Raw genomic sequence first — 14,080 nt, forward strand, 5'->3', positions numbered from 1 at the left:
GAACTGGATGCTTTCAAAGTAATCTTTGGCTGCAGAAATGTCAAAGTGAGGCCTTGATAATGGAAGCAGGTAACAAAGGCTGTGTAAGAAGAAAGATGTGTCTCTCAAATCTAGTATTTTTGGGATTGAAAGCTTTTACTTCATCGGGGTAATTGAGGTAAAAGCTGCCTTCCTTATCAGTCTCTTATCTTTTTAGGTTTCCATGAAGATAAACAACTGAAATGTGGATAGCTTATTTGTAGCTTGGTGGTGGTTGTCATCTGGAACGTGCTGGTGTCTCCTCTCAGTAGCAGGCGTGCTGTTGGCAGCTGAGAGCCATGAAGGTTGTCCCAGAGAAGAATGCTGTCCGCATCCTTTGGGGTAGGGAACGGGGCACCCAAGCCTTGGGTGCTCAGCGGCTTCTGCAGGAGCTGGTGGAGGATAAAACCCGATGGATGAAATGGGAGGGCAAGGTAAGGTTGTGGGATAGAGCTGCATAGCTTGGAATGGGGGAAGGGAGGCAGGGATTTGAAATAAATTGTCTTGTGATTATACCTTTGATGTGTTACAGTTGATATGCTCTCTGGCTCTGTTCAGTTCCTGCAGTGATGTGATACTAGATATGTTCCTGCAGCAGGTTCCCCTTGTTGTCTGTGTGGCTTACAGTTAAAGTATTATCATATGACTCTTGCAACACTTCCTGCTTTGTTGGCTTTTTCAGAAAGTTGAGTTACCAGACAGTCCACGCTCCACCTTCTTGCTGGCGTTTAGTCCAGACAGGTAATTAACTCCTAGTTCATTCCCTGTTTCAGCAGTCTCCCTACACTTACAAAAGTGATGGAGGCTGGTGCCCATTGAGTTGTCCAGTCCTGAGCAGCCGAATGAAACTTCTGGTTCCTGACAAGCATGGATGGAATGTGTGCACCTTCCAAATCTCACAGCTTCGAGCATAGTTGGTGTTTAATTTCTGAGGTACCCAGGTGATACAAAATTGTAAGGAAAAAGGATCTGTGCAGACACCATGGGATTTCATAAGAAACTAAAGGCAGTAAAGGATATTTTAATACAACATGCCCAAATGATGTGACACATTCACTGGGATATCTAGGAATAAAGAACAGAGCAGGATGATATGTCTATTGGAAGCAGAAATGGAGGTGGGATCTCTCATAGTATCACTTGATTTGACAGGGGTTGAGACAGTGTGGAGAGTTGGGAATATTTATTTGCCCCAGACTGTTAGTCAGGAGTGCCTTCTGAGCTGCGTGTTCACTCTGACGTTCAAGGTCAAGTTTGTGCTTGCAGATTCAGATGAGCTCATGTTTGCATGGACCCTGAAATCTGGCTCAGAAAGCTTTGTGACATTGGTGCAACAGTAGCCTCTTACCCTTTGAGCTCTGTGTGGGAGAGCTGCTGGGTTAAGTGTGAACAGACCCTGTTGAGATGAAGTTAACTATGGTCTAATTTTGCTGATTTCTTCTCATGCTGATATTTGTCATACCTTCTGCATTCCCAGGACCCTAATGGCCTCCACACATGTGAACCACAACATCTACATCACAGAGGTGAAAACGGGCAAGTGTGTTCATTCCTTGGTTGGACATCGCCGCACTCCCTGGTGTGTCACCTTCCATCCCACCATCCCAGGCCTCATTGCTTCAGGATGCCTGGACGGGGAGGTCAGAATTTGGGATTTGCATGTAAGTCTTTCCTGAAACATATGTTCCTTTGATATTTGGTGGGTGGTGACTTTTTTTGGCTGAGTTTGTTACCTGGTAATGTTACCTGGTAAGAGAGCTGTTTGGAAGCTTTTCTGAGACCTGTGTGTAAAAGCATAGAACAGACCATAGCCATCCTCTTCTCTCTAGAGAGGAGGTGACAGCTCCTTCATTCAGTCCTGCCAGGTAGGTCATGCTTCTTAGCAGCACCAGTTTTATTGATTGCAGTGGTACAGGTAATTCTGGAGAACATTCTGCAAGGTGCCTGTTTAGCCTTTGTGAGAGACATGCTGTTTGTTATTCCACTGAGCCCATCTGAACTGTTCATTAGAGAAGCTACTGCTCTACCTAGTTTGGTAAATGGCACAGAGACAAAACACATGGGCTTGTTTGTTTTGTTTTTAATGAAGGATTTTTACAGGCTGCTTGAGACACTTACCTACAAAAATACATCTGTGGTCATTGTTGCAAGTAGCATTACATTTTAGACGTGGCGCAGACCTTGTATAGGAACAGCTGTTGTTGCCAAGGGAGCGCCTCACTTGCGATGCTGTAGGCGGGCTGGGACTCATGGCAAGTACATGTAAACTTAATGATAGCAAACTTTGTGACAAACTGCTTGTGGTTGTTGTCTCCTCACTCTAGGGTGGAAGTGAGAGCTGGTTCACAGACAGCAACAATGCCATTGCATCACTTGCTTTTCATCCTACGGCTCAGCTCTTGCTGATTGCCACTGCCAATGAGATACATTTCTGGGACTGGAGTCGTCGGGAGCCTTTTGCAGTGGTGAAAACAGCCAGTGAAATGGAGCGGGTCAGGTGAGCTCCTGCTTCTGGGTGAAAAGAACTTGTGTGTGAAAAATGGTCAGGTTTAGAAAGTGTGTCAGGTTCTTGTGGGATGCTACACCCTGTGCACTCAGGTAGTAAAGTGTTGCTTGCAGCTCCTTGATTCAGCTGGTAGAAAACCAGTTCTGTGGGCAGAAAGAAAAGCAATTGAAATTCATAGATCAGCTTGGTTGTTCATATTTGTAATATGGCATGTGTCCATTAAATATCCAGAATCTACTTCGTGTTGAATTGTAAGCTTAGTAATTAAACTTGTCAGCCATAAGGATGAGAAAACCCAGAACTGCTGGAACAAAATGCTGAGCTATTTAGCACACTTGTAGAGGAAACTGGATTGCTGGAAACCTAATGGCTGCTTTTGAGCAATTTAAAATAAGATAAAGATGTGGCATCAAGGCACGTTAATCTCTCCCTTTGTACCAATTGCATTTTTTAATCTAAACACTTGTATTCCTTTAAAATTTCTGGCTATTTCAATTGATACAGCAGTACTTACATCCAGCTTTTAACTTTGGTGTAGTGTTGCTGTGGACTATAAAATAACTGCAGTCTTCAGCTAGATAGGTACATTTTGTTCTTCTTAATGCATAAACTCTGTCCTTCATAAAAATATGGTGATAATATAGTAATATTCTCACTGCAAACATGTCATGTGGGGTTTTCTTCCCTGCTGTGTTCAGCTTCTTGTGTCAATGTGGAATGTGAACTCATGATTGATATTCTGGCACTTCTTTTGTTTTAGGCTGGTACGGTTTGATCCCTTGGGACACTACTTGCTCACAGCAATAGTTAATCCTTCTAACCAGCAGGTAAGGGGAATGTCAGGGCTTGTATTGACTGGCTAGTTAAAAGGTGCTCTATGTACTTTAGCCCTAGTCTGTTTCTAAGCAGACTTGTGTTTTTCTGAAAACCTGAAGTCTTTTTAAGCTGAGTTCTGTCTCACCTTGTTTGGTGATACAGTAACAACGTAACATGTTCTTATGTGCATGGCTAACAAAATGCTTTCCAAAATGTGTTTGTTTTGCCCTCTCTGTCTGACTAATGGTGGGAAGAGATCTCAGTGGTCCTGTTCTTTCAGTTGTGATGTTCTTTTGGATTTGAAGCTATTTGAGGTATTAACAATTCTTTCCTCAGCTTTTGACTCTGAGACGCTGATACTTCTGTTTGCATGAGCCGTGTATTGTGAAAGCTCACTGAGCTGTAGGAAGAGGTTGTCTAGATCTATAAAATGAACTGAGAAATCATTTCAACTAATTTCCTCCAAGTCAAGGCCTTTAGGAAGGGATTTATCACATGACTTTCTGCCGTTTATTTGGAAGTATGGGATTTTGCCTTGAAGTGACTGAACTTTGCCTGTTTCCTTCTGCAGAGCGATGAGGAAGTGGAAATCTCCGTGGACAGCACAGAGATGCCGCATTATCGTCAGCGTGCTATCCTTCCATCTCAGCCTGTGAGGCGCACACCCCTCCTCCACAACTTCCTGCATATGTTGTCCTCCCGCTCCTCTGGCATACAGGTGGGAGAGCAAAACAGTGTTCAAGACTCTGCTACCCCATCCCCTCCACCGCCTCCACCACCACCACCTCCGCCTCCAGCCAGTGAGAACACAAGGGCATCTGTCTATAACAGGCTCCGGGAGCGAGTCAGCTATCCCACAGCAGAGTGCTGCCAGCACCTGGGGATGTTGTGCCTTTGCAGCCGATGCTCTAGTGCAAGACTTCCTTCTTCTCTCTTCCCACACCAGGAAAACGCACCCTCCACGTCTTCTGGGGCCACTGGCACTTCCTTCTCCTCTGTGCAGACAGAGCCTTATCAACCCCCAGAGCAGGCATCCGTAGCGCAGGAGGAGCAGGGGATACTTAACAGGCCCTCTGCTTTCAGCACAGTTCAGAGCAGCACTGCTGGCAACACCCTGCGCAACCTTAGCCTGGGCCCCACGCGGCGGTCCCTCAGCGGGTCCTTGGCAGGCCACCAGTCCCGGTACCAACAGTCTGCGAGAGAGATGGCTTCAGGCTTGGGTGGGTCTGACTGGTCCAGGACAGTGCTGAACATGAGCTCTCGGTCCGAGCTGGAAGCCATGCCTCCCCCTAGGACCAGTGCCTCCTCCGTGAGCTTGCTGTCCGTGCTCAGACAGCAGGAGGGAGGTTCCCAGGCTTCAGTCTATACCTCTGCAACAGAAGGGAGGGGCTTTCTGGCCACAGGGGCTGAGGTGAACAGTGGTAGTAGTGCTGGCCCGAGCAATCAGGCCAGCATTCGTAATGAGCTCCAGTGTGATTTGAGGCGATTCTTCCTGGAATATGACCGGCTTCAGGAGTTAGATCAGGGGATTGGTGGGGAGCCCAGCCAGTCGCAGCAGGCTCAAGAAATGCTCAACAACAACATTGAGCCTGATCGACCCGGTCCCTCCCATCAGCAGACTCCACAAAGCAGTGAAAACAGTTCCAATTTGTCCCGGGGTCACCTGAACCGCTGTCGTGCTTGTCATAACCTGCTGACCTTTAACAATGACACGCTGCGCTGGGAAAGAAGCACGCCTAGCTACACACCAGGGCAGGTCCAAAGCACATTTGAGGGTGTGCCTCCAAATACCAGCCAGGTGCAGCCTGCAGAGAGAACCGAGGGCAGAGCTCCTGCCTCTAGCAGACTGCAGCTGGGCAGCTCTTCCACCCCGCAGGAGGAGAGGACCGTGGGAGTGGTCTTTAACCAGGAGACGGGACACTGGGAAAGAGTTTACAGCCAGTCGGCTTCAAGCAGACCTGGGAATGTATCACAGGAGGCCTTAAACCAGGAAATGCCTGAGGAAAGCTCAGAGGAGGATTCACTCAGGAGGTAAGATACATGCTTGCTCTTCCTCCTCTATTTTTTCTTAAACCTTTCCCATCTAGTCTGAGGTTTTTCAACATTTTCAGAATTAAAAACCTTTTCTCATACGGCCGTGTGCTGTTCATGTAGACGAAAGTAGAGATGTTGGTGTTGATGTGTTCATGGCTGCCATTGTCATGCTGCAAATACGTTCTGAATATTGTAAGGGCGGAGACTGGACCTCTCAATGGTAGTACAGACAGGCAAAAGGATGGGCTCTTTTAGCAGATATCTGGGGTGAACTGTGTTCCTGGTGTTTCCGAGACCCTGCAGAAGCATGGAAACTCAGGATATGTTAATGCTGTCCTTTGTGCTCCCTGTCACACACCCTGTCATCACGTGCTATGCATGGAGAATCTGCCCAGGGTTGGCATGGAAAACTGGGCATGAGTAAGTTGTTAAGATAAAAGGGTTAACAATAATTTCCTTAGAGTTGCCCAGAGGGGAAAAAAGTCAAAGCCCTTTGTCAGTGGTTTGGGTATATGCAGTTGGTTTACTGCTGGTAAGAGAGGTTAGTTTTTATAGTGGCTCCCATTGACCTGAGCTGGTTGGAGACATGCTGATCACTGAAAATTTTAGGCTTTGCTGTCTTCTTTTTTAGGTGATTCTTTTTTTTGGAAGGATATTTTTCTTCTGCTTCAGATATGATACAAGAAACTGGATAAGCTAAATTGAACTTGTGTCAGGAAAGACCTATCCTTTGTGTCAGAGGGTCTTCACTGGCTTGTGTGGATGATACAGCTACATTGGTACTTTGAATGGGGTTTCCACACTGGGTTTCAGTTTCACATTTTCTCTGTCAAGTGGTTTGTGCTCTCACCAGAGGAAAGGTTCAGTCTTTCTGTTTCTCTGAAACAGATGCTTTGAGTGTAGAAAAGCAAAATTTCCAGGTTGGATGCAGATGTAACTAATAAGAAGGCTTTGTACACAGGAGTGCTTGAGGAAAGGGAATTCTTTCCTCTGTCCTGCAGATAAGCTGATTATACTGAGGCTGGAACAGTGACTGCCTTTCTTGTTGTTGTCGTTGCATAGCAAATAAGTGGTGGTGGTCATAAAATTATTAATCAGTTTCTAAATCCTTGCCCCAGTTTTTGCTTTTTTTTTTAATAGCCTGCCATAATGAGAGTCTCAAGCTGATTACATGGGAGCTACTTTTTGGGCCTGAACTTACCTACTGTTAATTTAAGTCAGGTATCCTCTTGTCTCCTATTGAAGGGCATAAGAGTAAGAAGGAGCTGACAAATTTAGCTTTTAAATGGCACTTGAGTAAGTCTTGTGTTATCTTTCTTTTGAAACAGTGGTACATACTTATGTCATCTCCACTGTGTCTTGTTTTCTGGGATGAGTCACTGTAGTGTCAGAAATTACAGGGCAAATAACCTTCTTATTGATTGGGCACTTGGCACGTGTTTGGACAATGAGATGTAGTGGGATGTGTAGATAGGATCTTTTCTGTGATAATGTAATTTTAAAATGTCCTGAGGCATATAATTGATCCACCCCAGGCTGCAGGAGTCTAAGGAGAGTCCTATGACTAAATCTCTGGGTCACTTTGCCTGTCATCCATGATGATTGCTGCTGCCTGCTCCAGTGGCTGCAGCATTTATGAAGGGTTATTTGCCTACCTGATCAGCTGAGCAAACAGGTGCTTTTTGCCGAGGCTTCTGATTTGGAGTGGTAGTTTGATGCATGAGCTTAATTCCAGAGGAATTCCTGTAAGATGAAACCTTTAGTGAAACCTTTCTGGCAGAGGTTGTTGAGAATCTCCTAGGCACTCTTTTGTTTTCCCAATCTCCTGCTTCTGTTATCAGGCCTTTCTAAAGAACAGGCACTGCAGGGGTTTCAGCTTCCCTTCTAACTGAAGTTAAGGTTTTGTGTAGAGTTCTGAAGCAAGAAGCTGGCAGCAATGGGTAGTCTGGTATTAAATCCTTGTGGTAATTTCCTTGAAGTAAAACTTTTTTCCTTTCTTGTTAAACACATTGGGTGGGCTTGGGGCTTTATGAAATCTTTTCCCTTAAAAGGAACCCTGCATGCAGAATAGCTCTATCCTGCAGGTGTAATTTTCTGCCATTCTCAAATTAGCTGTTTATATTTTTCTTTATAGAACATGGGAGATGAGATTAGCTCAGTTGGGTTAGAGCATGGTGCTAATAGCACCAAGGTTGTGGGTTCAATCCCCATACAGGCTGTTTACTTAAGAGTTGGGCTTGATCATCCTTGTGGTTCCTTTCCAACTCAGAATATCCTGTGAATTTATTTACAAGTCACCAAGCACCCACTTGCCTAAATTTTGCATAGAGTGAGCATCTCGTACCAAGCCTTCATGTCTCCCAAGACCTAGGGCATGCTTTCACAGTGGGAAGTGCTGAAACCAGTTCTACACAGCAGAGTCCCAAATGTCTTTTAACCTTTGGAGCTACAGAAGCATGCACAGATGGGGTCTGAGGGTCCTGAGATATAAGCTATGTAATGCTGAAAGTGCTGATGAAATACAAGGGAGAGGATAAGCCTTCAAAGGCTTCTACCCGCTTCTGAGGGTAGAAGTGGTAACTGTATACACACTTCCAATCAATGTAATTTTGTGCCTATCACAGTCTGGTTAATTCTTAGTGTTGGAATCCAAGATGTGCTCATAACCTGTTTTATAATTCTGTTCTTCTTTGTCTCTCCATTAGATGTCCTCATTGGGCAATTGAGCTCTATATTCTAAGGTCAGCCGAAAAACGTGAGATAAAAATTGTATCTTGAAACTGTGTATGTTCTCATTCCCTGTCCATGGGCAGGATTCCTTCCCTGACATGACCTTCCTAGTAGAGAAATAGCTTTCTGGGAAACATTGCCATTGAGGGTCAGTTAAGTTAAGAGGGTAGTTTAGTGAAGGCTATTCTTTGAATTCTGTTGATGCAACTATGTCACCTGGGTAAGGAGAGAATTCTGCTCTTTCTGATGGTCCTAGGCTAATTATCTTGGACAAATCACAAAGCCATTAATGAGCATGTAATGGCACTATTCCTCACTAACAGTTCTGGCACCTCTGTTAGGAGAAGCATGTCACTGGGGGCCTCAGCAATACAAGGAATCCCATCACATTCAGCCTGGCCTGAAAGCAGTGTGGCATTGAGCTGTGTACTTTTTGAAGCTGTGCTGGTGAGGCATGAATTTGGCGAAGGTTTATGGTCTAGGTTAAGCACAAGTTTGTGAGACTGAGCTTCAGCTTTTCTGAGTTTCTCCTGATCTCATTAATTCAAATGTAGGGAGTTTTCCCCTCTGGATGTCTTTGCCTCACTTTTAACATCGAAGTGAAAAGAATCCCAGAAATCTCTGAAGTTGCCATGTGAAATGTGCTGCATAAAATTGGTCATAGAAGCTGTTGGAAAGATGTGGATGAAGGAAGGATAACTGAGCAACAGATGTTAGCTAGTTTAATTTTTTTATAACTACCAGTTAATTTAAAAATGGGTTGAGGAGGTCTTGTATTAATACTGTAATCTCAGTGAGGGAAACGATCCTCTAAGTACTTAAAGCCATTGTTGCTTTGTGGGTCAATTCAGGTTGATAATGAAAAGTTGAAAGGGGCATGAAAGAGGATTCTAGTCAGCTGCTTGTTTGAGAGGAGCTGGTGCCACTTTCTTAAGACAGTGATACACAGAACCTAGCAGTGATCTCTGCTGAAATATGTATCAATTCAGCAGTTAATGCTAGTATGGTGCAATGCTGGCTAATAAAACTGATTCAGATTTTCTCTTTGGCTATTTTAGTATGACACACGTGACATCTGCGGAATTAATGTGGGTTTTTTAGGAAAAAAAAAGGAAAATAATTAGGTTATAAATTAACTTTTGTTATTGAGTTCTGGATGCAAGGAGCAAGTAGTGATGTGTGTCCCTGCTAACATATTTCAAACCTTATTCAGTGAAACAGTTCCTACAGATGGGGAAAAAAAGGAAGTGGAAAATTGTTCTCTATAGATTTAGCTGCTTGTAATACATGGGAGGACAATTTTTATATGGTTTACCTGTTTATTTTGTCTAGAGATTTGAGTACATTACTGCAAATGAAAGGTCTGCCCTGTTCTATTGTCAGGCAGGTTTGCATGAAACTTAAGTTTCACAAGGAAATGCTTATTATCCTTATTCTTCCATGAAGAAGCTTTGTCTGGCAATTATGTTAAACTTCTCTAACCACTCCACTGCACTCATTCCAGAGGTCAAATTCTGTAGGTTGTGGTATGAGTAATTCTGTGCCTGCATTTTATAAATACATAATGTTTTCACCTGGCCTCACCTATTTAGTTTGACAGACAAGATACATTATTGAAGTTACCTGAAAATCTGAAATGTCTTTTGAACCATCGTGAGTGACACTTATGTCATGCATACAGGCAGAAAGTAGTGAGTGTGTGTGAAGTGGGGAAATTCTTGTCTGAGGACCCTTGTATAAATTCCTTTAGTTTGTTTGTGAGGGTATGAAAGGCAGAGGCCACTGTACTGTGCAAATATTTGACCTGTTGAAGTTGGCACAGCTTACCCAAGGCTTTGTTGTATTTTAGTCTGTTGGATGCACTGTGCACAAGTGACATGTGAAACCATCTTCCCTGGAACCACGTACCAGGGTCCAGGGACAAATCTGTGTCTTTCATTTTGTCAGGTCTTGTTTGAGGACTCTGGTCCCTCCTGCCTTGTTCTTGCAGTGTGATGTGAACCCGGCCACATGTAGTACAGTGACTCCAGCTCATCTCCTCAGTGCTGATCACCTTCTGGCAGCATACAGTTCTCCTTACAGCAACTATGAAGAGAAACACCTAGTCTGTTCCGTTTTGAATTTCTGACCTTATTTCCATATTACTTTTTCTGCCACAAGGGGGTAATGTTGCTTCTGCTCCTTTCTGTCTCCTTTCCTAACCTGAAAGTTTCCAAGTTCTTGTACTAAGGGTAGCTTGGGGACCTTCCCCATTCCCAAACGACAGCTTATCTCTGTAGTTACCATACAATTGCAAGTTCTCTAGTGTTTGGAGAAAGGCGTAAATGCAGGGATCCAGACGGGAAATGGCTCTGTTACAGAATGCAAGCAAGGGAGGAGCTTATCCTTTTGGCTTTTGTAAGGGTTTGAAAAAGACAGATGTGGATCTAGGGATCTGATATGTAAATGCTCATGAGTTAGAGCTCTAAGAGACCTCGGCAGTCTTGTAGACTTCGTCTGGACTTCTTGCTTACTGCCTACCAAGCCTGTCTTTGGAGTCTCCCTTCTCAAAGGTTTTGTTTTCATTTTAATGGCTGTTCACCTCCTCCTCGGACTTTTGTAATATGGAGCTTGTTTTCTGGAGAATTGCTTGGCAGATGTTGGTTGGAGGGCTCTGTTTATTCTCTTCTTCAAGTATGCCTTGAGCTATTACCTGCATTTTGGAGCTTTTCCATAAGGCAAAGAGTATGTTTGGGGATTTTTTTGTGTTGGATTTGATTTTTTTTCCTAGTGCAGATGGGTATGGTTTGCTCAATGCCTTGAGGGGATGCCTCTTCCTGCTCAAAGTTGTAGACACAGTGCTCACTTGTGATCGAATTGGGACCAGTCTATTGTTGAAGTAGATTGACAGGGTAGGAGCAACCCCATTCCTGCCCACCAGTGATCAGTGCTGTGTATGAAATGGAAAAGACTACAGTCACTTTTGCAGCTTTTTTTTCTGAGTTCATGCTGGTGGAGCCTGAGCTTCTTTTGTGCAGTTCTGGTTTTTGGTGTAAATGACCAAGACTGATCGGATCTCTGCATGTACTGAGTTCTGGTAACTTTCTCACTGTGCAAAGTGCTGAATGAAAGGGAGTATGTCACTAATATCCTTGCTTTAACAACTAAACAACCAGAACACTTCCTTGTCTCCTGCCATGGATACAGAATTGCCTGGGAAGACAGTTCTGTGACTGACATTTATCATCAAAATCAGAGAGGAGGGTAGTGCTACTCACTTTACTTTTTGGGGGACAGGAACTAAAACAGGAGGGAATTACCTTATATAAAGCTACAAATGTCTCTTATGGTGAAGACAGAACACATACCTAGTGTATTCTGCCTTTTGTTCCGTTCCTTATTTTTCAAAATCTTTGTAGTTGCTATTTTTTTCCTAATTGCTTACAACAGTTGTGGCTTGCTTATTCAAGTTATTAATATATATTGTGGCAGTGGTGTTGAGCTCACAGAGAAAGGGAGGCTTAAGCAGAAGGGCACACCTGAGCTGTGGAGAAGAGACTGGCTCAGACTGCACATCTGTGGGAATGTGGCCTGTGCTAAATCTAGACATACCCAACATAATTTTCTTGACTCTTTTTGTTCAGACCCATTAGTTGTGGGAACCTTGCTAGCCTTGTGTCCTGCCATTTGTAGTTTGACTCAGTATTTTGTTTAAAGTTATGGTGTGTAGACCTTACTGGTGCTGTGGAAAGAAGGATTTTTCTGACAAGCCTAGTAGGCTCCATGTGCACTCTGATAGTTTTGGAAGAGTTTATGCTGGGCTGCTATCAGACTTGGTAAGAAATAATTCCAAAGATGCTTTGTTACTGTTCTTGAAAATGGTGGTGACAGAGATAAGTAATATCTCAGAAGTTAGTGAGAGTATTGGGGTAAATAGAAATTATAAATTGATTTGCCAGCAGAGAGAAGAGATTTGGGTTTGTGCTTGGGAAGATGTGCTTGAGGAGAGAAAGCCAGAACTGTGTGATATGGGAATGATTTCTGTAAACGTTAGCCAGGACATGTTAGAGTGAACAAAGACCTAATTTGTTGTCTGTTGTGAGCATAAAGTGAAATGATAGTCTGAAGGTGTCATGAGCATTCAAACATGATAATTAGCATTGTTTATGTGTGAGATGTGCAGGCTGTGGACAAACTTGGTGTATATTGTTTGTTTGGCCTTAACAACAACTGGAAAATACAAATTCATTTTATCATGAGACTGTAAACATAGCCTGAACTATAGGAGAAGCTGCCATGGTATCTAAATGGTCAGTTGATGCCTTTGTGAGCTCTGGGTAATTACAGTCACCCTTCCAGCTTTGTGGTTTTTCCCCAGACTAAGCCTACTGTCTCTGTGTGGGCAGGACAGACTCTTTTACTGAAGTTCTAAAAGTTTGGGCTCTTTAGTATGCTGCTAGTTACGTGGAAAAACAAGTGAAAGAAGTGCCTGTTTTCTTGCACAAATATTCCTTCCCCTGCCTTTGCTAGTTTCCTGATTTAAGAATAATGTAAGGTTGCTAGAGCCCTATTCTTCTTCACTGAGAGTAGGTGGGCAAGAAGGATGATGCCTTGTGCTTTCCCTTCTTGCAGTAACTGATGGAGGTCACTCTCTGCTGCTGAGTTTCCCCCGGTGCTCTAGGAGGCTGGACATGTACCTGCAGCCTCCGCCAAACTTGCAGAAAGGCTTAAGCTGCTTTTTTTTTTCTTTTTCTTGGCCTGAATTTAAATATGCAGCAATGACTGTAGCAGACTAAAATAAATTAATTTCCCTGTGTTCCTCTTGTAGCAGCTTAACTTGCAAACTATAAAGGTGTAAAATGCAGGTATAAAATAACTCCTTCTGAAATACCTTCATAATATTTTCCCATTTGAACCACTGCCCTTATTCCACCCCTCTTCTTAGTCCAGGCACAGCAATGAGAAGTTCACCTATAAAAGAAATGGGTAAAGTTTGTTCTTCTGCAATCTCCAGATAATAGAAACATCTTTTCCTACAAATGTCTTTTCTATGGGAACTGTTCTGGAGTTTCACCTGTGCAGTGTGACAGCAAAGAAGCTTACTAAATTTGAATTAAAGTGATGTTTTAGTGAGAATAGAAGAGGTATATGCTTCCAAACTGGCTATTATTTTTGCTTCTGTTGACATCTAGAGTTGTGTGGGGTTTGGGGCTTTTTTGGTGATGGTTTTGTGTATGTATGTATGGGATTTTTATTGGGTTGGGGGGGTTTTTTTGTTTTTGTTATTTGGGTGGGTGAGTGTTGATTGTTGTTGTTTTGGGCAGGTTTTTTGGGGGGGTTGTTTGTTTTTTTGAGGAATGCATATTAGAGGACTGTAGACCAAAGATCTTGAATAAACACACATTGCTCAGAAGTTTAAAGACAGCTGACTTCAAACAGATAGCTATTTGAGGATACCATAAAACATATCAGTTCTCAACTTTCCTGCAGAGAGGGAAGAAGTGTGAATAGCTTCCTGCTCTTGAAAGCCATCCTTTGTTAGGGTGTCTGTCTCCTCTGTTGTCTGCACATACTTTCCCTGCAGCCACCTGATCCAGCTGCTGCAGGGTGGCAGCATGTCCAGACAGGCTCACTTGACCAGGTACAATTGCTCCTGTTTCTGTTCTTGTACCTATGTGTCTCGAGTTCATGTGATTGTATTCTGTCTAGGGGATGATGCTCAGCTTATGATTAATGGAGGTCTGTGACGTGCTTAAACTATCTAGAGCTGTGATTTTTAGAGTTTATAGTCTGGCTTCAGATAAGTCACATTAAAACAGTGTCTAAGTTTCAATTTGGTTTTGGTTTTTGCCAAGAAACAAGTTTTGGGGAGGCTCTCAGACCTACTGTTTCAACTTTGCTTGCTCATCTAAAAGCTCTCTGTGGCTTTCTTCACTGTGGGGAAGAGCTGGAGATGTTGGCATTGTAGTGTGCCTTTTTATTATAATACAACCCTGG

At 43.4% G+C, this 14,080-nt stretch overlaps 1 protein-coding gene across 3 annotated transcripts in view; it reads left to right on the forward strand.

Moving 5' to 3' along the window:
• The first annotated feature begins 230 nt into the window (after window positions 1-230).
• AMBRA1 (autophagy and beclin 1 regulator 1) overlaps window positions 231-14,080 on the forward strand; it is a 115,095-nt gene continuing 101,245 nt past the window's right edge. The window contains exons 1-7 of one of the 3 annotated variants that reach the window (XM_058806323.1): window positions 231-452; window positions 701-759; window positions 1,496-1,679; window positions 2,343-2,515; window positions 3,285-3,351; window positions 3,912-4,058; window positions 4,287-5,371. In XM_058806323.1, coding sequence (XP_058662306.1) covers window positions 318-452; window positions 701-759; window positions 1,496-1,679; window positions 2,343-2,515; window positions 3,285-3,351; window positions 3,912-4,058; window positions 4,287-5,371 — 1,850 coding nt within the window. In that variant the 5' untranslated portion in view covers window positions 231-317. Of the gene's footprint in view, window positions 453-700; window positions 760-1,495; window positions 1,680-2,342; window positions 2,516-3,284; window positions 3,352-3,911; window positions 5,372-14,080 lie in introns of all 3 variants that reach the window. The other 2 variants (XM_058806324.1, XM_058806322.1) reach the window with 2 other exon arrangements.

Source organism: Ammospiza caudacuta, chromosome 6 (assembly GCF_027887145.1).
Source record: "Ammospiza caudacuta isolate bAmmCau1 chromosome 6, bAmmCau1.pri, whole genome shotgun sequence".
NCBI lineage: Eukaryota > Metazoa > Chordata > Aves > Passeriformes > Passerellidae > Ammospiza > Ammospiza caudacuta.